This window comes from Spermophilus citellus (assembly GCF_964194105.1).
Source record: "Spermophilus citellus genome assembly, chromosome: 11".
Lineage (NCBI taxonomy): Eukaryota > Metazoa > Chordata > Mammalia > Rodentia > Sciuridae > Spermophilus > Spermophilus citellus.
This window is the reverse complement of record NC_138192.1, coordinates 88,173,484-88,198,816: the sequence shown is the minus strand read 5'-3', so window position 1 is coordinate 88,198,816 and position 25,333 is coordinate 88,173,484. Positions and strand designations below refer to the sequence as shown.

Genomic DNA, 25,333 nt, shown 5'->3' with positions numbered 1-25,333 from the left:
AGGTTAGTGATAGACTGCAATGGTGTGTTTAAAGTTTTGGAATTCATGCCTCATACATAACCAACATCGCCTGCCTTAAAATAGTATCTCTTTTTTTTTACCTGCAGATACAAAAAACTGAACATATAGTTCAGATTCATTTGTGTGTGTGTGTGTGTGTGTGTGTGTGTGTGTTGGAAAGTACTAGGGACTGAACCCAGGGATACTCTGAGTTATATCCATAGTCATTTTTGAGATAAGATTTTGATAAGTTGCCTAGTCTGACCTTGAAATTGTAATCCTTCTGACCCAGCCTTTGGAGTTGCTGGGATTATAGGCATGTACCACCTCACCTGAATACACCTTTTAGATTCAAACCATGAAAAATTTTTTGACTTTAATATATATTATTTTAACATAATGCACCTCTAATATTTTTTTTCAGAAAAATAGAGAATGCAGATTCTTAAACAGAAGATCTTTAAACATACCTTTTTACCATTTTCTAAAAATTATGCTAATTTTTAAAATGAATTATCTCTTGCTTACCTCTACTTCTGAAGTTCTTCAAATATGTGATCACCGAGGTAGTGACATGTCTTGCTACCAAATGAATTTCATTTGGACCCAGTTCATGATCAGCAAAAACCATGACTTCAAATTCTTTCAGAGTTATTATTTTATCTATCTTTGGGTTTTTGTTTTTCCATTTCTGCAATAAGGAAAAATCTTCCTTGTAGGCATCAGGGTTTCTGCTGTTTTCTTCAGGCATACAGCTATTTTTTTTGTCCCACATTCTAAACAAGTTTTCCGTATTCTTTTGTTGTCCAGATATTTCAGATAGAGGGCTTTGTTTTGATATGAAAAATGGCTTTATTGTTTCCTTGCTTTCATTGGTGTGTGGTTGATTTGGAAAGCCATAGCTTGACAGTACAGTATTGACAATATTTTCTGCAGCTAAGCATATTTTAAGTGGAGAAACACTTGTCTGAATTTGGTTTGGCTCACCAACTGGTTTTAGGGTCTCATAATGAAATACTCTTGGATTTTCACTTTTTCCCATCTCCATAAATGACATGACTTGCTTTAATGATGCTTCTGTGGAGTCGTTTGCTTTCTGAGACAGTTTTTGTAAGACACTGCCTTCAGGAAGGGAGCTATTTCTTTTCATGTCTTCATCAAAACGGCCAAAGTTAGGTTTCCTTGGACTGTGATATTGTACTTTACTTCTAGAACATGATGGCATAGTTTGTGAATGAAGTTCCTCTGACTCTGATCTTTTAATTGTGTCTTCTACAGAGGACCTGACATATGAGGGTAAATTTGATGAAACCCTGTACTTTGTATTCATATCTTCCTCTGAATAAAACACCAAGTCAGGTACACTTCTTTGTGGAGGATTATTCCTCAAACTATTTTCTTTTAACTTTGATGAGGGTGTTTTTACATTAGTTGCTAATTCAACCTGATTAACAATGTAAGTATTTTCAGTTCTTTGGAACAAACTTTCCTTTGGAAGGTTTTTGATCAAAGACTCTTTGAAATGAGCACACTGATCCATTAGTGTGCCAATGATCTCACTTGCTACAATGTTCTCTTTCAATGTGGGAATTGAAGGTGGATCCACTTGGCTTATTTCTTTGTCTAGCTTGTTCTTGATTGTGCCAAGCATGTCACTGACAATATTAATAGCATATGTAAGTAATTCTGAATGAAATGAATGAACCTGTAGCAGGGTGTTCTGTGTGTTTTCCTTAGAAATAGTAATTGGCTTGGATTCATCAGAATTTTTTTTCAGTGGTTGTAATTTTGGCAATATCTTTTTACTTAATAGTCTCTGTTGGACTTGGAAAAGGTTTTCTATAGGCATTTTCACTATTTCAGAAAACTCATATTTGGAGATATGTTTAAACTGCAAGTCTACAAACGACTCTAACATATTTATAACCCTTTCTATAATCTCTCGAATAATCTGGTTGCTAGAGCCTATAGAAATTGAATCCTTTGTTTTCATGTTACAGACTGGTAAACTGTTGAGGATATGCTTTGTTGGAAAACCATGATTGCTTTTACTAGAGATGTGTTCTTTCCTATTTGTTAGATTTTTTTTACTATCTGAAGTGGGCATCTGAGATAAGAAGCACAGCTGTAATTTTTCAAAAAGTATTTCAACAATTTCCCTTCCAAACATATTAATTTGTGATTTGGTATCCTCGGCTCTAGTAGAACCATCTTTAAAGTGATTATAGAACCTGCTTTCACAATCCTCAAGAGGTGGCAAATTTAAAAGTGAAAGAGAGTATTCTAAATCTTTGGCTTTTATTGAAATTTCAGTCAAAACATTTTCAGCAGTCATCAGTAGCTTAAATTTTTCATTTTCCATGTCATTTGATTCACTTTGCCATTTTTCAAACATTTTTTTAAATATACCTTCCTTTGGAAAAATCTGTTCTAGCTGTGAAGAAACATTCTCTAAGTAAAAGCATGCTTGCTCTTTGGCAGAAGATCCAGCATATAAATCATGCTGTGAAGGTTTGAGATCATCCAGATATGAGAGTTTGATTGGATAAGACAACTTGTAGTTATCTGTAGCATATAATTCTCGAAAAATTGTATTAACTAGTTTACTTGCTTCCATGATTTGATCAGATGGTGAAACTTCTGTATTTACCATTGCTCTAGTTTTCATCTCTCTATCAAATTTTTTCACAACTGATTCCAGAATATTACTTGTTATATCTTTGGCATACATTTTTAGTTCTGAAGTGGGCAATTTTAATTCCAGTAAGTTTTTGGCATCTCCTGTTGATAGGATGTGTGGCAGTCCAGTGAAAGTCTTGGACCAACTATCTATTGAAGTCTTCTCTCCAGTACTTAACTTGATCTTGCTTTTGGCTTTAGCAACAGTAGGTCCTAGGTATGGTTTTGTTTTAAATTTAGGCAAAGAGGTAATTTTTGATCTTCCTTTTAAATTTGCTTTAAGACCTTGCCTAGGGCTGCTCTTAGGGCTAACTTTAGAATTACTTAGTCTAACAGGTGGCAATTCATCAGAACAATCTTTAGGGGAAAAACTCTCTTCTAGATGGAGTGAGATGAACTGTGTGATCATAGTAAGAACCATTTGGACTAAATCTTTTCCTATGTGCAATGGTGAATATTGCAAAGAAGTGTTTTCTAACACAGAAATATTTTGACTCTTTGCAGAAGAACACACCTGCAGCATTCCATATCTACAGGCATTATTTCTTTTCCCTGCTTGTTTAGTTTCTCTAAAGCTTGGTAGTTTCATTGGTAAAGTATCATTATTGTCACATATCTCTACTTCTCCCCTTTTGTTTTTGTATAATGATGTCATAACAACATGGTACATTTTCTCCAAAACACTTTCAACTATATCATTTGCAGCACTGTTAATATGTGACTGAAAAATTTTTTTTTGTGTTATACCTGATGTTTTAATTTTATAATTAGACATAAAGGTGGGGATTTCATTATATGGAGGCAAACATCCTAGGACTTCCATTATTCTTTGATCCAAGTTATTCAAAAGATCTTCTACTGCACTGAGTAATTCAGTTTTCTCTTTTTGTTTTGATTCTCCATTTCTCATAAATATTTTTTCCAAAGCATTTTTCTGGCTTTCCTTCTCCAATGTCGTTTGGTTTTGCTCTACTGGGCAATTTGTAAACAGAGATATTGTAGTGCTTTTTTCTTTTTCTTTGTGTTCCAGCAATATTTCATTTGCTACAGTTAATTGTGAAAAGTTATGATTCTCTTTTGAGGAAAAACTAATTTCCTTTACAGAACTTTTATTATATAAAATCTTTAAAGTACTGTCAACAATTTCATTCACAAAGACATTTTTCTGGAATAAAATGTTATTTGGAAATGGATGCATTTTTTTGATTTCTAAGTCTAAGTCATTCTTAATAAACTTCAAAATGGTGCTAGCAATAATATCAGCATATTCCTTAAGACTAGCTTCTGGTAAATGAATAGTGGATCCAAGTTTTTCTCTGTAACTGGCAAAAGTGTGCTCTGTAAGTTCTTCGCTGAGAATGGTTTTAGTTGTTGATATTTTCAAGACATTCACATCAGATTCCACTTGGCTTGATTCACAAAAAATGCTATCATCTTGTTTACAATTTTCCAATTCTGGGCTAACAAATGACTTTGCTTTAGGCTGTAAAGCAAGAGTAATTAATGAATCTATTCTTTCTGTGGCAAAAGAGTATAACCGATTGAAAATAGTTTTAGTGATGGAATTAGCATTTTCCTCACAAGGGTCAGGAATAGATTTCTTGGTGTCTTCTTTCCCCTCTACAGCTATCTGATTATTATCAGCATAAGCTGATTTCTTTTTTTTAAAATATGGAAAATACTCTGTCTTTTCTTCACTTTTTGAAACCACAAGAAGGGACTGATGACCCTCTTCTTTTGGAAATGTATCACAAAAGGTCAATTGTGCAAGAGTGGAATCCTTTGCATTTATGCCAAGCATTACAACAGAATTGAGATTATGAAGAACAATATCCACTATATCCTTAGAGAACAAAATGACGTCTGACTTAGGAACTGAAAATTCAGGAATATTTTTGTTTGTACCCTCAATGAAAATTTCAGAATTTGGTTTCAAATATTTACCGGTTATGCTACTTTTCAGAGAGGGAGTGACAAAGGAGAGATTGTTCTGAAACAGAGTTTTTTCATAAATATCACACAAGATACCTTCTATGGTATCTTGTATTTGAAACTGAAGTATTTTTCGATATTCAGGCTTATTGAACAACTTTTCAATAATACCTTCTTGCTGATCTGAATTAATCTCTTTGTCAGAACTGTGTTTGTCACATTTACTTTTGCATGATACAATATCTAGCACTGTGCTAACAACTTGACTTGCAATACTTTCAGAAACCACAATTTTTTGAGTCAAGAAACGACCCTCCCTTTCTTTATCTAACTCATGTTTGATTCCTTGTAGTATTTTTGTAGCCACTTCTTTTGCATAAATATTTAATTTTGACAAAGATGGTTGGCACCAGGAGTTGGACTGTCCTGACTTAATATGATCCACTGAGCAACAGGAATATTGTTCATCAGATTGTGAGTCTTTGGCTGATAATGCTTTGCTCAATGCACTTTCATCATGTGGATAGGGTAAAGTAACTGGCACTGTGAAGTTGACTTGGGGGTAAAAGAGTGATTTTACCTTGGATGTAGTAAAAATTTCTAAGTTGGTTAATATTGTCTGTACAATATCTTCAATTACATTTACTTTGTTTTGTTTTTCAACAGTCAATCTGGACTGTAGAGAACATGGATTTCCATCCAACACAGCAACAGAGGAGTTTTGACCATAGGTGTGTTCATGAAAAGAAACATTTGCTGAAAAGGTGACAGTTTTGCAACTATTTTCACTTACATTTTTTTCTATCATGGCAGCTGAATAAAGTTTATGGAATACAATTCTAACCACATCATCTGCCACTACTGTTACATCTGTGTCAGAAACTAATGGACCAATTACCTTATTCATAAATTGAACAGATGTTTGAGTAGTTGACTCATGAACATTGTGAGGCATGTCACTGAAATGAGTCTGAGAGGGAGAAAGCACATTTAATTCATTGATTAAATTACTTTGAAAAATTTCATTCAAGATATTTTTTATAATTGGAACAATTGGAGATTTATGTGGTTCTCTGAGTTTCACTTCAATTTTGTTCAGTGTTCTTTCTAGAATCCATTGTTTAGAAGAATATGTTTTAGCTTCCTCTCTCAGTGATGTTCTCTCTCCACTTAATTCTTTCTCTGCAGGTGCCTCATCTTCTATAAATGACTCTGTGTCAGCTCCTCCAGGAAGAAAATTTCCATAAGTTGGCTGGTATCGATAAGTTTCAATGCCTCTGTCTTCAGATTCAGTTTCACTGAACGTATTTGTGGACACTGAATCTAAAATTAAATCAACTATATTTGTAAACATTTGTGTTTCAGGTGATGGGTTTTTTATACTTGTCTTCAAATCTGACATGTTCATATTTAATTCAGTTTGAATTGTTTTCAAAAGAGCACTTGATACCTTCTTTGCTTGTGTATATAAAGTAGACCGCAATGGTTCTTCACAGATATCTGTGAATGCATTGGTACTTTCACATTCCCAGTCCACCCCCCTGTCTTTTTGACTGTAATCATTAGTAACACCTAGAGTATCTAAATTCCCATTGGCCAACCCTTCCAAATTAGCAAAAACCATATTAAGAATGTCTGAAGCTGTAGTTTTCAATGCATTTGGATGTGTTAGTTTTGAGTTCTCTATTTTGGAAGACAGAGGAGCAACATTTTTTGCCTTGCTTTTAGTCAGATCTTTATTATTTTTCTGCATCATTTTGGAAATTATGTCAGAGATTATACTGGTGCATTTGGCCATTTCCTCAATAATTGAAGCAAACGATAAGTTGTCAATGTCAGGAGATTCTGATGAAGCTTTAAAACTTGTTAAATTGGTATCCATATCAACACCACATAGTTTTGCAATGATATATTCCAAAATAGTTTTGGAAATGAACTGAACATCAGATACCAGTTCGGTGGCCATTTGCTTCTTCTTGTTTGATTTCTTTCTGTTTTGCTGACTACAGGATGGTTGAGAGTTAGGATAGACACATGCTAGTTGGCTTAACATTTCCTGTAGTGTTTCCCCAATACTATCTAATACTTGCAATTTGTTATTCTCTTTGAGGTCTTTTCCGTTCTTGATACTATGGAAAGCACAAGGAGTAGCCAAAGATTTGAGAAAAGATTTTTTATCCTGTCTAAATGACAAAGTGTTTTGTTTGTCAAAGTGGTCAGATCCATAGGACGTTGAAGATGTTGACTTATCTGAAAGGAGAAAAGTATTCCTTTGATCTTCATTTCTACCTGATACCATATCACAAATACAAGTTAATAATGGACTGGTCATAATGTCATCATTGAGATCTGTGACAAGATATTCTAATTTCTCATCATTATGGGCAACAAATCCTTTCCTTGTAGGGGGTTTAGTATAGTCTATCTCTGTAAGATGTAAGTTTTTCTTACTGAATTCTACTTCATTCTGGATAGCATGCAAAACAATGTTTACTATTTTAGTCGTATAAGTACTAAGTTGAGATTGTAATAAAGATTGTTTGGGAAGTGAAGGTTTGACTCTCTTTTGCAATTTTGGACAAATCAATAGCTTCAGTTTTTTAAAAACTGTATCAATGATCTTATTACTAATGTCATCTACATTCTTAAGTGTACCTTCTTCAGATCTTGACCGGTAAGGCTTTTTAGAATCTACGTCAAGGGGTGATAAATATTTCATTTTATTTTCACTGTCAAACCATATTTTCAATGGTTTTTTATTTGGTGCTTTATTGACTATTTGGGGACTGTCAGATTTATCTAGAAAAGTTTGACAAACTGATGATGAAATGATACTTTCAGTGATATCGGGAATGCAGCTTGATGCCTTATGAAGTATATTTAACACAGAATCTGCTATTTCTTTAGCCACTGCAGTAATTTCTGACACAGAAAACATCTTGTTTATCCATTCTTGACGTGACAGTCCTTGAGATTCTTCTGTAACAAGAGCTGAAGATTCTTTGCCAATTTTGCTGCTGAGGTAATCAGAAGAAGAAGAAAATATATCCTTGAACATTTCTGTTAAAATACATTTAACTATGTTTTCTGAAGTCTTTTGAATTTGATGCTTTTGATCTTTGGTGAAAATGGGAATGTCTTTATTCAGGCATGGTTTTTCCTTTAAAATGTCTTCATTACTAAAAGATGGCAGCTCTGTCTTTAATTCCCAATCATGAAGTGCAACTTTGCTTGGAGCAGCAGACTTTGTAGGTGGTCTCCTGATTTTTTTGCTTTGAAAATCAGTGTTTCCTTTTGCAAACCGATGATTAGAAATCTGGTCTTGTGGTTTTCCTTTTTCTTCTTTGAAGGATGAATCAAGCACACTTTTCACAATGTGGTCAATCTCTTCATTATCATCTTCAGAATAAAGGACCATGCCTGGGACATTAATAGGTGGAAATGGTTTTCTAGGCATAGGTCCATTAGATAAGCTAGTGCCAGTTAGTCTATACTTTACTTCAGTGTCAGAAATATTTCTCACTCTAGGTTGTCTTCTTTTTTGTACACCTGTTTTTACTGGCTTCTGGCGGAGCTGTGTAAAGATATCATCAAGTAGTTGAAGGAATACTATTGTTTCTTCAGATGCAACAAGTCTCTCATTATTAAGTTCAGTTTGTACATAACCTAGTATAGTACCGATTGCTTCTTTTACATAACCAATCAAATTTGACTGTGAAAAAATACCTGATATTAAATTTTGTATTTCTTCTTTGAAACTTAAATTAGTTTTATCAGGATCAGGAGTGGATTTCTCTCTGCCATCACTTTGAGGTACTGTGTGTGTTGGGTCTGTCTTATTTTGCTTTTGATGTTTGGTTTTGTCTTCAAGAGGAAGTTCAGTTTTCTTATAAGATGCAAGAGTCTTCAGCTTTTCTAAAATGACATGTACCATATCCTCTGCAATATCACACATAGGTTCCAAAGGACACGGCGGTAATGACTCTTCTGAAAGTTTTCCATTTGATAATGTGAAACACTCGTCACTGGTTGTTAAATTTGGTTTAAGGTCGACTGACAAATCTTCTTGTGAAAATACCTCAACACATTTTTTCTCAACTGCAAGTTCTAGTTTCTCAAGCATGTTTTCCACAATGTCTGAAGCTACAGAGCAGATATCAACATTGGAAAACAAGTCTTCTTTGTCAGACTCACACTGGTCAACAAAAACTTCAGCGGTTACAGAAGAAAGAGAAGGAATGGCCTGGGTTAAATCAGACATTAGTTCTTGAAAAATGCTTTCTAAAATCAGTTCAGTTTCCCCTTTCAAGTGACATTTAAAGTTAACAAAAACATTCTTTAAATTCTTTATCTCATCCACGGCTTTTGCTTTTTGATCAGAAAACAATGGATTCACATTCACTAAGCCATCTGTTTCTGTGGTAGCATCCTTAGATTTTTTTCTGCCTGTTTCCAATGGTGTTAAAAGATGACTATCTGATTTAGAACTTCCGAGCTTAGGGTATGAATACATCAAGCTGGCTTTGTTATATTTGAGTTCAGAGGCTATAGACTGTCCTTTCTGGTGAAATGCTTTCCCCACAACTCTTCTTTCCACATGAGAAGAAGGAGGTTCTAAGGGTGTGTTTGTTCTTTTTACTGATGTGTGAACTGCAAATGTACAAGGCTCTGCCTGATATGTTTTAGTTGTTGCAGATGTGTAGCTTCCATATGTAAACTCTTCACTGCATGTGCTACAGAAACTTGAACTATCTGAAGAAAGGACAGAGTCCTCAGACACTGGATAGGTATTATTTTGCAACCTTTCTTCATACTTTGTGATGGCTGGATATAATATGCTAGTCACTGTAGCTACAACCCAGGTCATTATGTTCTGAATTATACTAGTCAGTTCTTCAGAAGTTACCTGGAAAATAAATAAGAAGGGATAAAAAAGAAAATCATGTAATAATTTATACTCAGGGAACAGAGAAGAACATTTATTTTTTTTATATCAAACAATGCATGGCTAGAATACCAGCATGGTTTGTGAAAAACACATAGTAGAAAATTTATTTAGAATTTTAGATTTATTTTGGTTAGTCTATTATCTACAACAGAGAAATATTTTGTGCATAATATTTCATTTATTTGTCTTCCTTCAGAAATTTTTAAAAATTTATTTTCCCTAGGTTTCATTACTAACCTAAATGACTGTTTAAAAATAAACCATGAAATTGCTACCTAGACATGTATCATGCAACTATTTTGTAACAAGAAATGTGTTCATAACCCTGTAAAATTCTTTAAGGTATATTAAATTATTTCCAATTAACTAGTTTTCAAACAGATGTCGTCCAAATATTTGTGTGCCTTCAGAGGCATCGATCTGCCTCACTGGGGTATAAGGATGGAAAATACATCATCCTTATCCCCATTCCCTGCTGCAAGGGTCAATCTGTGGTCTGTATATATGAAATAAGCTTACTGTTAACAACTATTTGATAGGCTACAATAAAAGCTAATACTTCATAGAGACTGAATGTCTTTGAACCCCACAAGAGTATCAGTGCAAACTGCCTTAAATAAGAAAGCTGAAAACAGATGATCAAGTGAAGGAATAAATTAATTTAGAAAGAACATAAGAAGATAAGCTCAACTGGATCTCTAAGATCCAGGAGGGATGATAAAATGTAGGAAATTTGGAATATTCCTCAACTTGAACCAGCACTGAAAGTTCAGAAACCAGATTTAAATGACCACAGTGTCAATGTTGCTCTCATAGAATTAGACTGAACTGCAGTAGAAACAAAATGTACCTACAGGATTCAGTTAAACCTCTACTTATTTACTGCACATATATTTTCTTCTAAAAGTCATCTTTCTTAGAATAAAATGTAGTCTTTTTAAAATTATTACCAATCTGAAAACATATAGGTTGTAAACACAATAGATGGCAGCAAAGCTGGAAGTCTGTTTTTTAAAGCATAACAATAAATGATAATATGATTCTTGTAACAGGGTTATCTAACCCATAATGTTACCTTAAGTTAGTCCAAAATTATTCATGCTTCAGGAAAACCATCAAAGAAAAAGTAACACTATGTAGTACCCTTTCTCCTGATCAATTTGTGAGTTTTCAGGGTGCATTCTAGGAAAGTTCATTTTATTAAATTTTCATTCCCCAAAGCTCTTAAAATCCCATGGCCCTGCATCTCTCCATCTATCTATCTATTTTTATAGTAATTTTATAGACAGTACTGGTGATCTGAAAAACACATTTTGGTATGACAGTATATATTATACAATACTTGTTTTACATAAAAATAAAACCTAAAGTTTAACAGAGAAGATAATCATTCAAAATCAACAGCACATTTAAAATATAAACTAAAATATTCAATATATACTACCTTTTATAACCCAAGATAATGAACAACAGACCTACATTATTACTCTTAGGCTAAGTATGGGAGAGTTTTCAACCTCATTATATGAAAGAAGAGACATTTCTAAAGTTTTGGATTGTAGTGAAATAAGTCAAATAGAATCCTGTTTTTCAATTTTTTTCTATGCAATATAAATTTGAAAATATTCCCTTGAACCAAAGCTTCTGTATTTGGCTGCATATTCTATGAATTGAGCAGGTATCCATGTGCAGTATGTGCTTACTCCCCAACAGATTCATCTTTCTTGACTGGTCTATCTAGACCCAAAGCTGGGTCTTAAGAAAATACAAATGAACAAAAACTCTCTTATCTTTGTTCATTCCAACTTTCGGCTCAGAAGTGACCAGGTTCTTTCCCATGACGACTCCTGGAGATAGATACTGGCTGACCTGCTTCTGAGCTCAACAGCAACATATGCAAAACATGATGATTAATGGCTTCCCATGAGAGATGGGCTTGTGGCATTCCATGCTATTCCCATGAAGGCTAGGTTCCTTTATACTCCCCATTTTATACTCATGGACTCCCTCTTGAAGATACACCATCATTTTTTTTTATAACAACTGTGGACCACATCAGAATCTGAGAATTAATTGAGATAAATTTCAAAGAGGATAAAGAGCAAACAGAGAAGATGAGCAATCAATATATGATTCCTGGTTATTGGATTCACAAAGTTTTTTCCTATTATGACACATAATAAGATATAATATGCTGATTTTTCAGTGACTCTTATGATACATACTTTTTGTTGCAAGCAATTTTGTAGAAGGTTCTGTTGTCTGTAAAGCCAAGAAAGGTTGATCACTTTTAGGATAAAGAATTTATAAAAATCTTTCCAAAATATCTAATAATTTAACTGGTCTCTCCCTGACAGTTTCATTGCAAAATTTTTAAAAAAGAATACACTTTTTTTTGTCCAACTCTCTTATTTCACCTCCTCTTTAGATATTCGCCTCTGGATTCAGATATGTGTCTTATTATTCAGGGGTGTACAGTTATAGCTGTTTTATAAACAATATACCTGTCTGCTTGTTTGCTTCTGACATACCTTAGCTATGCCTATGATTCTCTGGGGAAGGACACAGGATTGGGAGGGAGATATTATGGTTTGAATATGAGGTATCTTCAAAAAGCTCATTTTAGAAAATGTAGCAATATTAAAAGGTGAAATGGTTACATCATGAGAGCTGTAATATAATCGATGGATTAATCTATTTGATGGATTAATAATATGAAGGGACTCTTCTCAAGCTGAGAAAAAATAAGCACCATTAAAATAGATAGTCACCAAGATTTGAGCAATGAAAAGACCCTGGGGTTTAAAAAAACATATTTTGGAAGTTTCGACAGGCTACATCATTAGAGATCATTATTGTGGAGTACACTGTAAATATATTTTATGAAGGAAATAACTGATTAATTAATATTGTGTAGTAAATTATATGAATAAAATGATAGGAAGTCAATAATCTCAAAGGGTATAGGAATGCCAAAAGTAGGAAAAAATTCAGACCCTGAGAAATTTCCTGGGGCAGGGAATGGGGACTGTGCGTACAAGACCCTGAATGTAACAGCCATAAGGATAAGAAGATAGGAAAGAGGACAAACAGTTATTTATTTTGTTTTCAATTTAAGGTTAGTTCTGAAAGTTTGAAAAAAAATGAAGCTTCACTAATTCCAAGTAGATCTACAAGAAGGGAGTTTTCCATGCAATAATATACTTATGAAGAGCGCTATTATGCAGTGATTAAAATATTAATTTATAATTCACACATAAATTTTTTAGATACTTACGTGTTTGAGAAAACAGGAGAAGAAAAAATACCTGTGGCTGTAGCTCTACCCTGAGGTCCTATATATTAGGAAAACAAAATTATAATTTATATTTCATCCTTAGCAACTTTATAAATGGTAAATACATCCTCTAGTAGATTGATATTCTTGGTTGTCACTGCCTTGTTTATAAGCTTTTAGGGATTCTCCATAGTAAAATCCAAAGTCCTTGGCAAGGCATAAAATACACTGTAAGTCTGACATTCTTATCTACCCCTCCAGTGTATATAGCTAGTTTTTCATATGTATTGTGTGGCAGAGATACAGAATATACCACAATCTCCTAAAGAAATATTTTCTATGCCTCTGGACCATTGATATTGCCATTTCCTGTTTAGTACTCTCTGTCCTCTCTTAACTTGCTGTCTTATTAACCTTGTGTTAACTCCTATTGAAAGTCTTCTATGACATGAAACCCACCTAAATAAATCTGCTGCCAAAGCACTGTTATGCTTATATTATAAAATTCATTATGATTTATTTTAATTGTTTACTTTTATGTATCCCTGACTATAATTTCCCCACTATGTCCTTAGCACCTAACATAGTGAGTAGTCAATAACAAATATTTGTTGAAATTGTTGAATTGTATGTTTTCTTAGTATTTGTACATTGATCTGGCTATCATTTATCTCTTCCCATTGAAATATTATCTAATTTTGTAATATTACAAAAAGTTTTTCCTCATTTTGGTAAATATTCTGGACATATAATGACATAGGAAGTCTTTGTGCAGCATATCTCTACTTGAATACTGGATTTGATCCGTGTGGATCTGTGTCTGCCACTACACAAATGCAACTACACAAATGAGTGAAAATCTAAATAGAATGCTCTGCTCAGAGAAAAGTTGTATTAGTAATTGTAATTACAGCGATTCCGAAGTAAGTTCAATTGGTTATTTATGTTTTTCCTAAACAATGAATCATCAAAAGTATCAATAATGTATATAGAGTCTTAACTCCATTTAACTTTTTTTGAGTTTGTTAGATATATTAGAGTATGTTCAGTTTTGAAGAGAAACTGACATTAACATTGTCCAGACCTGAGAAATTAAGTGTGAAGACAATGCTAACTTTAAAACAAACCAATAAATATTCATATGTATTCTAGCAATAAAACAAAACAATGCCTAGATAATCATCAAGAATGCAAATAACCATAAATGCTGGCGAGGATATAGGGGAAAAGGTACACTTATACACTGTTAATAGGACTGTAAAGTAATAAAATCACTTGAGAAAGTGGTATGGAGATTTCTCAAAAGACTAGGGATGGAATCATCATATCCCACTCCCTGATATTTATCCAAAAAAACTAAAGTCAGAATACTATAGAAATACATGCATCATAATGATATTTATAGTAGTGAAATTCACAACATTTAAGTTGTGGAAACAGTCTAGATATGCCTGTCAGTAGACACATGGATAAATAAAAATGTGGAAAAGCAAATCTACAGTTCTAAGCAAATATTGAAGTTGACGCCCCTACCCTGTGAACAGTGGTTACACTTGGAAAAATAATTCATAGTCAAGAGGATTGAAAACAATATATCCAGCTCAAAAAAAAAAAAAACAACTGAAAAGCAAAATAAAAGCTCCTAAAAATATATAAGATTTCAAAAAACTATACCCTCACTGAAATATTCATCTAAAAATAAATAAAAAACAATTAAACAGAAGTTTGAATGTAGAATAGTGATTACTAGAAGCTATGATGGGAGAAGGAGAGGGAAATAGAAGTTGGAAAATGGCTACCAAAACAGTTAAACAGAGGAATAAATTATGGAATTTCTCAGCACATGACTATAGTTCACAATAAACTTATATATTTTGTATAGATCTGGAAGAGCTCAAAGCCTTCAAACACACAAATCATAAGGAGGAGAAAAATTTTAATTATCTTTATTGGATCAATGTGCCATACATGCATGTATTGAAAAATAACATTGTACCCAATTATTATATATAATATTATGTTAGTAAAAATATAATAGTAAATATAAAAGGAAATTTTAAAAGGTATCCTGTTAAAGTAGCATTAAAAATGAAGTAGCTTGGAATACTCATATGTAAAATTTACAAAACACACGATGCTATAAACCCTGAGAGAAATTTAAATTATATACTATGTCCTTTGAGCAGAAGAAATAATGGTTTAAAGATGCCAATCTTCTTGAAATGAATCTCTAAATTAATACAATTCTGATCTTAAAATTTTCAGAAAGATTTTTTGTGAAACTCAGAAGATATTTCTAAAATTTACATGTAGAGATAAAAAGGTTAAGGATGTTCAAAACACTCTACTTGCTCTCTTGGAATCAAGATTTATTAAAAGCCTTTAGTATTTAAGATAGTCATTAACTTAGTAATAATTATAGTAATGTGCTACTGCACAAATCTACACAAGTAGACATAAAACCTATACTATAATTTCACAAATTAAGTTAATGATAGCATTTGGAGAGGAGGGAGAGACTTTTGATTGGAATGGTTACAATAAGGACTTTGATAATATGAGCAAATATTACACTTCTCAACTTAAGTGTGGGTTATATGGATTTTTTTGTGACAATCCATTTAGCTATACCATATATTGTGACATCTTCTAAATGTATATTTTACTTTAAAAATATAAAAAAGTGCACTATGATTAGACAGGATTTATTTCTGAAAAGAAAAAAAAATATGATTAAATTTAGAAACAAAACTCTTATAAATCAAAGGATAAATATAATCCATATAAAATCACTTATCAATAGATGTTGGAAAAGCCTTTTTAAAAATTTATAGGTGCAGTGGTGCATGCCTATAATCCCAGTGGCTCAGGAGGCTAAGGCAGGAGGATTGCAAGTTCAATGCCAACCTCATAAAGTTAGCCCTATACAACTTAGCAGGACCCTGTCTCTAATTAAATATTAAAAAACAGGGAGTGCTAGAGATTTGAGTCAGTGGCTAAGCACCCCCTTAGGTTCAATCCCTGTTAAACAAAAATTTTTATAATTTTAGTTCATAAAATGAAATTCATATTTACTATCAGACATTTGCAAGAAAAACTCCAAATAAAACAGTAAAAATACTATTTTAAAATACATTTACCAAAAAACAGCAACATATACTAACATAAATGGCAAAACACCAATTCCATATCAATTAAAAACCAGAATTTCACAGGTATGTTGCAAACATTATGGCCACATAACATTGAAAGTTCTTTTAACTGTAATTAGTCAAGATATTAAATGGGTATAGATGTTGGGGGAAAATTAAAAAAGAAATTCCCTTATGTAATATTTATCAAGAAAAATAAGAAATGTTAATAAAAAATGGTAGAGCAATAAGAAATTTTGGTATGATCAATGGATATAAGTTTAAGAACTTTAGGGTTTCTCTAGCATGAAAAGCCTGCACATGAATGTGGGAAAGTATTTTATTAATAAAATAGACAAAAAATGAGAAGTCAGGAATAAATAAGAAAGTAGATAACCACTATATAGCCCATATCACTTGCATCAATAAATGTGTCTTGCATACGTGAATATGATTACATATTATGAAATGATATTGAAGACAACTTCTAGACAAATGGGAAAGCATTTAGTGTTCAATGAAGGGTAGCACTTAATATAAAGAACTGTCAATTTTCTCAAAACAAAAATTCTTCTCTGTTATAGAATCTTTTAATTTTTTTTCTTCTTTAGTCTAATTGCTAATTGTTTTGGCTAGGATTTCAAGTACTATGGTGAAGAGAAGTGAAAAGTACTGGCATCCTTGCCTACTACTAATTCTCTATATGATCTTAGAGGAAAGGCTTTCAGTTTTTCCTCACTGATTTTGTTTTAAGCTGTGGGCAACTCATATATGCCCTGTATTGAAGTAAGCTCCTTCTATACATGTTGTCTTGAAAATTAAAGTTATGAATTGAAGTTTGTCATGTGCTTTTCTGCATCCATTAAGGTGATCATATGTTTGTTTTTAATTTAATTGGTATATATTACACTGATTGATTAGTGTAGGCTGAACAATCTTTGCAATCCAGGGATAAATTGCACTTGATTGTGGAGGATGACCTTTTTAATGTGCCATTAAATTTCATTTGCTAATATTTCAATAAGAACTTTTTTTGTATGTTCCTCAAATATGTGGGTCTATAATTATATTTTCTTATACTGCTTTTGAATGGTTTTGGCATTCAGGTGATGCAAGCTTTAGGATGAGTTGGAAGCATTCTTTCTTCCATTTTCTGGAAAAGTATAATAAAGGCTGGTATTAAGTCTTCTCTGAATGGTAGAATTCACCCATGAAGACATACATTTTGGGCTTTTCTCTGTTGAGAGATCTTTAATTCAGTCTCCTCATTCGGTATTGTTGTGTTCATATATTCTATTTCTTTTTCATAAGTTTATTTTTCCAGGAATTTATCCAGTTCTTCTAGGTTATTTAGTATTTTTTGTGTTTTTTATTCATTATATTTTTTTATTCATTATAGCCCCTAATAATTTTTATTTCTGAAGCACACCTTTTTTTTTTAAAGATAGAGTGAGAGAGAGAGAGAGAGAGAGAGAGAGAGAATTTTTTAATATTTATTTTTTTTTTTAGTTTTTGGCGGACACAACATCTTTGTTTGTACGTGGCGCTGAGGATCGAACCCGGGCCACACGCATGCCAGGCGAGCGCGCTACTGCTTGAGCCACATCCCCAGCCCCATGAAGCACACCTTTTAGCATCTCCAATTTCATTTCTAATTACATTTATTTGACTCTTCTCTATTTCTTAGCCTAGCTAAAAGTTGCCAAAATATGTTAATTTTCTAAAGAAAATCAATTTTTAGTTTTCTTGATTTTTCTAAAATATTTATCAGTACCTTCCTTCTGATAACTTTTGACAGTTTATTCTTTTTCCAAATTATTGAGGTAGAGTGTTGCATTTCTTCTTTTAAAATATTAACTGTTTATCATTATATGCTTTCCTAACAGTTGTACTTTTGCTGCATTCCAGAGGTTTTGATATTTATTGGCTTTGTTTTTATTTGTCTTGAGAAACTACTAATTCTCTTTTGATTTCCTCTTTGTCCCAATAGTTATTCAAAATTGCATTTGTGAATTTTATGATTTTTCCTCCTGTTACTCATTTCTACTTCGTACCACAGTGATTGAAGATATTTGGAATGATTTCATTCTTAAATTTGTACTGTGACCTAAATTTGATCAAAGGAGAATCAGTATTCTATATATGCTTAGAAAGAATGGGTATTCAGCTGTTAGGTAGAAATTTCTGTATATATCTGTTAGGTACATTTGGTATATAGAAGTGAAATTACCTCTACTTGCAGATGAAAGGACTGTATGCACAGAAAACCAATGAAGACTACATAAACAAAATAAAATAAAAACAAAACAAAACAAAACACCAAAAAAGGATTTCAGTTAATTATCAGGATACAAAATCAGCGTACAAAAGTCGATCACATCTCTGTACACAATGAGTTGACTGAAAGGAAAGTTAAGAAAACAATCCCACATTCACAATATCCATGAAAAAAAACTTACTTAGGAATAAATCTAAGGAAATATAACTGAAAGTTATAAAGCACTGATAATAGTTAAACAAAACACAGTTAAATGAAAAGATCTCATGTTAATGGGTTGAAAGATTTATATTTTTAAAATGTCCCTATTACCCAAAGTGATAAACACATTCATTGCATCCATAACAAACTCCCAATGTCATTCTTTACAGAAATAGGAAAACATAATCCTGGCATCACAAGGGATTAGTGTAGGCTGAAACTAAAGCAACCCTGAATAATAACAAAGCTGAAGGCATTACACTACCTATTTCAAAATACATTTAAAAACAGTAGTGATGCAAACAGTATGGCACTGGAATAAAAAAGCCAAAAGCTTTTTTTAAAAAATTTTTCTCATACTATAAAAGAATATAGAAGCAAAAATAAATAAATCCATACATGTAAGGTCAATTGATCTTTGAAAAAGTTACTCAGGACACAATGGGGACCAGATACTCTCTTCAATAAATATTGTTAGAAAAATGGTATATTAACATAAAAATAATTAAATCTGAGTCTTATTTCACTTCATATTCCAAAAAAACCCCAAAACAAAAAAAACAGACCACAAAATGGATTAAATACTTAAATGTAAGATCTTATGCCCTAAAACAACTAGAAGAGATTGTAGGGATTGTAGAGATTGTTGTCTACACTTTTCCCATGTCTTGAGATTTTCTGTGAGCCTACAATATGGCATCCTAAGCAAATGAAAAAAAAAAAAAAAGCAAAGGTACACAAATAAAATTATGTCAAACTGAAAGTTTTTGCACATCAAAGAAGACAAGCAAAATTGTGCAATATTTTGTGCAAAATTTGCGCTAACCACATACCTAAAAGATTGATATTGAAAATACAGAAACTCAATTCAATAGCAAAATAATCACCAAATTTTTAAAAATGAGTTACGGACCTGAATAGAACTAGTATACCCCCCTCAAATACAAGACATAAAATGAGCCAAAAGTTATATGAAAATATGCTCAAGAATCAGTAATCAACAGGAAAATACAAATCAAAATTGCAATGAGATAACATTTCACACCTGTTAAAATGGATTTGAGTAAAGAGGCATAAGATAACAAGTATTGGCAAGGTTATAGAGAAAAAGAAATGCTGATAGCACTGTTTGTGGTTATGTGAATACATTTAATAGTTACAGAAAACTGAGTGAAGTTTACTCAAAGAATTAAAAATAAACCTATTTATAATCCAGAAATCTCACTTCTGACTATACACTTAAAATAAATGAAATCGATATAGTGAGAAGATATTTGCACTCCCCTGTTTATTGCAGGAATAGTCACAATAGTCAATTCATAGAAACATCTTGCTATGATTTAGGTATAGTGTAAGTGTGTCTCCCAAAAACTTGTGTTCTGGAAGCTTGTCCTCAATGTGGTGATGTTGACAGGTTATGTGGAGCTGATGGGATCCAGTGAAAGGTGATTAGATCATTGGGAGCACTGCCCTTTGAGAAGTTCTAGTGGAACAACAGTTAGTTACCCTGAAAGCAGAGCATTAAAAAAAGAGTGAGCCTGACTCCTAAATCCTTCTGGTTCCTGTTTCTCTATAGGATCTCTTCCAAATATGCTGCCATTCACCATGAGGCCCTCAGCAGTGACTGAACACGTGGAGCTGCCAATCATGAACTTTTTAGCTCCCAAAGTGTGATCTACATAAGTTTCTTTTCTTTAGAAAGTAGCCAGTCCAAATAGTTGTATTTTGTAATAACAACTGTTTTAGTCAGCTTTTCCACTGTCATGACTAAAATACCAACCAGAACAATTTTAGGGGAGGAAAAGTTTATTTAGGACCTTACAGTTTCAGAGGTCTCAGTCCATAGATGGCTAGCTCCATTCCTTGGGGCTTGAGGTGAGGCAGATATGATGGTAGAAGAACATAGTAGAGGAAAATGGCTAGCATGATGATCAGGCAGCAGAGTAAGAGAGGGACTCCACTTGCCAGACACAAAATATATACCTCAAAGGCACACCCCCAATGACCCACCTCCTCCTGTGACACCCTACTTACCTTCAGTTATGGTTCAGTTAATCCCAGTCAGGGTATTGATTCACTGATTGTGTGAAGGCTCTCATAACCCAATCATTTGTCTTTTAAACATTCTTACATTGTGTCACACATGAGCTCTGGGGAATACCTCACATCCAAATCATAACAAGAACAAATACAAAGCCAAATCTAAATGTCTGTTGATGAATGAGGTTTCAGAGGGGAATGAAACTTTTTTCAACTGGAACTAGAGGACATTCATGTTACATTCTGGCAAAGAAGTTGTCTACACTTTTCCCATGTCTTGAGATTTTCTGTGAGCCTGAATCTAAAGCTGATTGACTAAATCTGGTGGGGGAAATTTCAAAGAAGCACAACATTCTGGCAATGGCATGGGTGTTTTGGGTAGCTTTTAGTCAGATATAGTGTGAGAATTGGGAGTGAGAAGCAGAGAGGAAAAATTTTAAAAACTTGCATTTCTTTTTCCAGAAAAATGAATGTAAAATTGGGATCAATGAAGGCATGTTTTTGAAGTGACTATCACCACTAAAAAGAAGCTAAGTACTTTGCAGAGAGACAACGGAAAAAATGCCTTGAGAGTATCTCAGGAATCAACAAGACCACACCTATCACAGGTTCAAGGATGTAAAAGGAAAAACTTTCATAAAATACAGTGGGTACCCTGCTCATACAGGGGTTCCAAAGAGGTTGTTACTCCAGGATTCAGTTCACGATGCTTACCACCTAGGCACTGAGAGGTCACTATGTCCTTGGTACTAGGGTCATAGCTACTGCTGGAGCTGGCAGCAGACCTTAAAATCATCTACATTGTCCTAGTTCTGTAGGAATGCAGGTTGTTAAAAGTTAGGGGCTCAGGTGAGGTGAGATTTCAAAGAAATGCCTGATAAATAAGACAACATGCATCAGAGTGAAAATCCTTGCAGGCAGCCTCTGAGTGGGTGATACATGAAGCTATGAGAAGCAAGCCAAAATTGTTGTAAGGAAAATAAAAAAGGGGACACAGAGACAAAATGCAGGGGCAGGAAAGAAAGATGGCAGAATGACACAGGGGCCAAACTGCCAAGCTTTATTTATATCAATAGGTTACTTTAGCTCATTGGCATCATTAGTACATATTGTTCATTGTATTACTAGGCAGGTTACAGACTTAGCAATATTATGCAGCTTATTCTTCAGTTACATACTAAATTGCAATGTGCAATGCTAGGAGCTTTGTGTAGCTCTCAAGAAATTTCATTGTATAAAGTTACTGTTATATGGGCAGGTTTAGGCTCAGTGAAACACTGTGGTTGTCTAACAAGAGATTTCCTTTATTTCCAGGAGCTGTGTGCCTGAGATCAAGGTTGAGACTGATAAGATTCTGAGATTAAGGTCAAGGCTGATAAGACTCTAACACAGAGCCTCCCTGTGAAGGACATTGCTACAGCAGCTAGGCATTCTGTGTCTTTGCACAGACACTTCCTAGCCACCAAGCATGCAACAGTCATGAAGCTATCAGAGACCTCAATTTCAAACACAGAACCCCTACAAGTTGTGGTGAAGAAACCCCTGATTAACAGATGCTCATAATGAGGAACATCAGCTCAGGAAAGCTTCTGGCTTGGCTGAAGACAGAGCCAGCCTAAGTGAGAGACCATGAATTCTGCAACAGGCAAGGCCAAAGTGGAGGACTGCCCAAGAAATTTCAAGTTTATATCCTACCAACACGTGCCATGAATTCTCAACATGGCATTACAGGAGACATATTTTTCCAACTGGGTTTTAGTTTTCTTTTGGTCCCATCCCTTCTTTCTATTTCTCCTTTTTGAAATGGGAATATTTACTCTTTAACATTGAATACTGGATATATGTAAATTGCTTTTAATCTTTTTAGGGGCTCATGAGCAAGTGCTTATATTTTCTATTGTCCCTACCACGTTCTCTCTTTGCTCTGTGTCTGCCATGACCTGAGGAAATTTCTTCCGCCACACCCTCTCACTATGATGTTCTGCTTAACATAGGACCCAGAGTAATATAGTTGCCCAATCATGGACTAAACCCGTGAACTGTGAGTCCAATATAAACTTTTCCTGCTTTATGTTGTTCTTGTCAGTTATTTTGTTCATAGTAATGACATCTGACTAACACACATGATCTCACTTATATGTAGAATATAAAATGTCAAACTCATAAAACAATAAAATTCAAAGGATTCTATATATTTTGGTAAAAGGGATTTCTTATTTCTCACTGGTCATAAAAATCAAAGGCCTTAGAACCTAAATCCTAAGAAAATTAAGTAATCAAGCAACCAAACAACCAACCAAACAAACAAAAGACCCAGAATAGAATGGTCTTTACTAGGGCATGGGCAATGGGGGTGGGCAGAATATTTTGGGAAAGTACAGTGAATTGGTATAAGTTTTATTTATACAATATTGGTTAAGTATTGGAGATCCAATATATAAGACATCTATAGGTAAACAAAATTATGTTGTATACTTAAAAATTGTGAAGAGAGTAGATCTTAAGTTTTCTAACGACACACACACAGCCACACACACAAAATGGCAACTATGTGATCTGCGATGTGATAGTTAAAAATATTGTATTGTAAATTTGAAATTTGCTAAAACAGTAGATCTTAAGTGTTCCAACCACACATAAAAGTGCAATCATGTGAGGTGAAGGATATGTTAACTCGCTTGATGGTGGTGAATTTTTTATAATGCATACAAATATAAAATTATCAAGCTGTAGTCCTCCTTATAAATTTCATTGTAAACTATACCTCAAAGTTTGTGGGGAGGAGTTACAAAGAGAAAACAATAGATATAAGAATATAAGCACAAATTTCAACAATAGTTTTCAATTTTAATTGTCAACATTAGTACTAACTCAATAAAAATAAAAGGTAAGAATATGGAAAATTCTTTGTTATTATTAAAATTCTTTCTCATTATTCATTCAAGCCTCTTCTGTGCAGGCTTCTCTGAGGACCCTAGATAGACCTAGGCATTGTCTTCTTACATGTTCTGACATTTATATACACCTACTTTTATATGGTGATTATAATACTGAGTTGTGATTTTTGCCATTACTATCTTCCCAGAACTATACACTCTGATAGCTCTGGGCAAGAATCAGGAATATTTTCCCTATATGTTAAGTGCCAGACTTAGTATTTAGCAAGAGAACAATAATGTTAGTAGACAGAGTAAGTAAATAAATTGCATTATTTATTCAATAATTGTTGCTGATAGTTACCTGATTCAGAGATATAGCTTGATTTCTTCTTGGTTGGTCTTACACTCCAATCAGTATTTATCTCCTTCTACATAAACAAAAATATAGATTCTTAAAAACTTTTTTCTAGAATTTGAACATTGTCTATTATTTCTATATTTAAATTATGCATACATTTTAAATTTTTATATTAAGAATTTAAAATTTTTAAACTTATCTTAAATATCAATTTATAAGAAATGTGCACCTTTTACTATGTTTCTATAATATTTATTATTGTCGAAGGGTACCCACAAGACTACCCATATATTAATAATTTTCTATGAGTTTGAGACTCAGCCTGTAGTTGTAACTCACATCTAGGATTTATTATAATAAAAAACACACATCAGAAAAAGTAAGGGCTAAGTATAGAGAAATCCACGCACAATTTTCCTTATTTTATGTTTCTCCCTTGTAAGAAGATAAACGTGAGTGTATTCTTTTTCTAATAATAAAAAACATAATAATATTATTACAATGTTCCTACCCAAGGAAATACATAAAAAATTTATCAGCTGATGATTTTTTTAAAGGACGTCCTATAGATACCCTATACAAGATCATATTGTTTTCACTTTCCAGGTACAGTGAACCACTCTTCTTAGTAATGAAAGTAAAGCTTCCCCAGTCATCTTCCTAAACACCAGTCAAAGGCCAATCATATAAGAAGGCTCCTTTAAAGATAGTAGTTCCAAGGCTGCTATATTATCTCTTTTCTGCAGAGTAATATTCAGTGATAACCTCCAATTCACTATTTGTGGAATGAACTAATTAACAAGGAAATTAATCCTCTCAAAGGGAAGAAAATGAGTGTTTTTGTTTGTTTGTTTGTTTTTAACAAAACAACAGAAAAAATTTAAGTAGAGCTAGAAGGCAAATAATAGATTCTCTCAAAACATGGAATTTGGTTCTTTAGACTTTTCTAGGAGCCCAAACAACTCCAGGGAAGCAAATTCCTTGCAATATATTTCTTTTTTATTTTTTTTCCCTTATCCTGTGTAAGAGCTAAAAATAGGCTACAAGAAATACATTTTCTGACAATGGTAGACTGGAAAATATTTTATAATATTTAAAAATATTCATTCTGTTTTTCATAATAAGTTAGGTATCTGTTAACATCTGATATTCATTTGAGATTTATATGGATATTAATTTAATAATATACCCATTACCCAGAAAGGAAATGATAAAACACATACATAGTTTTAAAGGCATTTTTCTTCTTTTTTATAATTAAAAATATAACCTTTGAAATATGTTGGACAATATGACCACTGCAAATGTCAGTGTTGCTAAGAAATATATTTTTTGATTCTTAGCATAATTAATATGGCTATTGATATAGAGAACAGTGAACTATGATTATTATGTAATGTCAAATTATTATTTGTAATGAACTATACCGTAGAGAAGCGTATTGTGCTAACTATACATTTTAAGAATTATGTATGATTTTGACTGTCAATAATTATATAGATAACAATTACTATGAAAGAATAAATGTGGCAGCTTGTTACTTCAGAGACTTTATTTATAAATAATGTACCCAGTTTATATAAAAATTTTTCAAATCATTCTATTCCTTA

The 25,333-nt window shown here is 33.0% G+C and overlaps 1 protein-coding gene across 1 annotated transcript in view; it reads right to left on the bottom strand.

Moving 5' to 3' along the window:
• FSIP2 (fibrous sheath interacting protein 2) overlaps positions 1-25,333 on the bottom strand; it is a gene marked incomplete at its 3' end in the record, with an annotated part of 82,527 nt that overhangs the window by 24,823 nt on the left and 32,371 nt on the right. Inside the window, exons 14-17 of the mRNA XM_081261732.1 lie at positions 23,727-23,793; positions 12,837-12,894; positions 11,785-11,821; positions 529-9,517 (exon numbers count right to left, since the gene is read on the bottom strand). Coding sequence (XP_081117858.1) covers positions 529-9,517; positions 11,785-11,821; positions 12,837-12,894; positions 23,727-23,793 — 9,151 coding nt within the window. The remainder of the gene's footprint in view (positions 1-528; positions 9,518-11,784; positions 11,822-12,836; positions 12,895-23,726; positions 23,794-25,333) is intronic.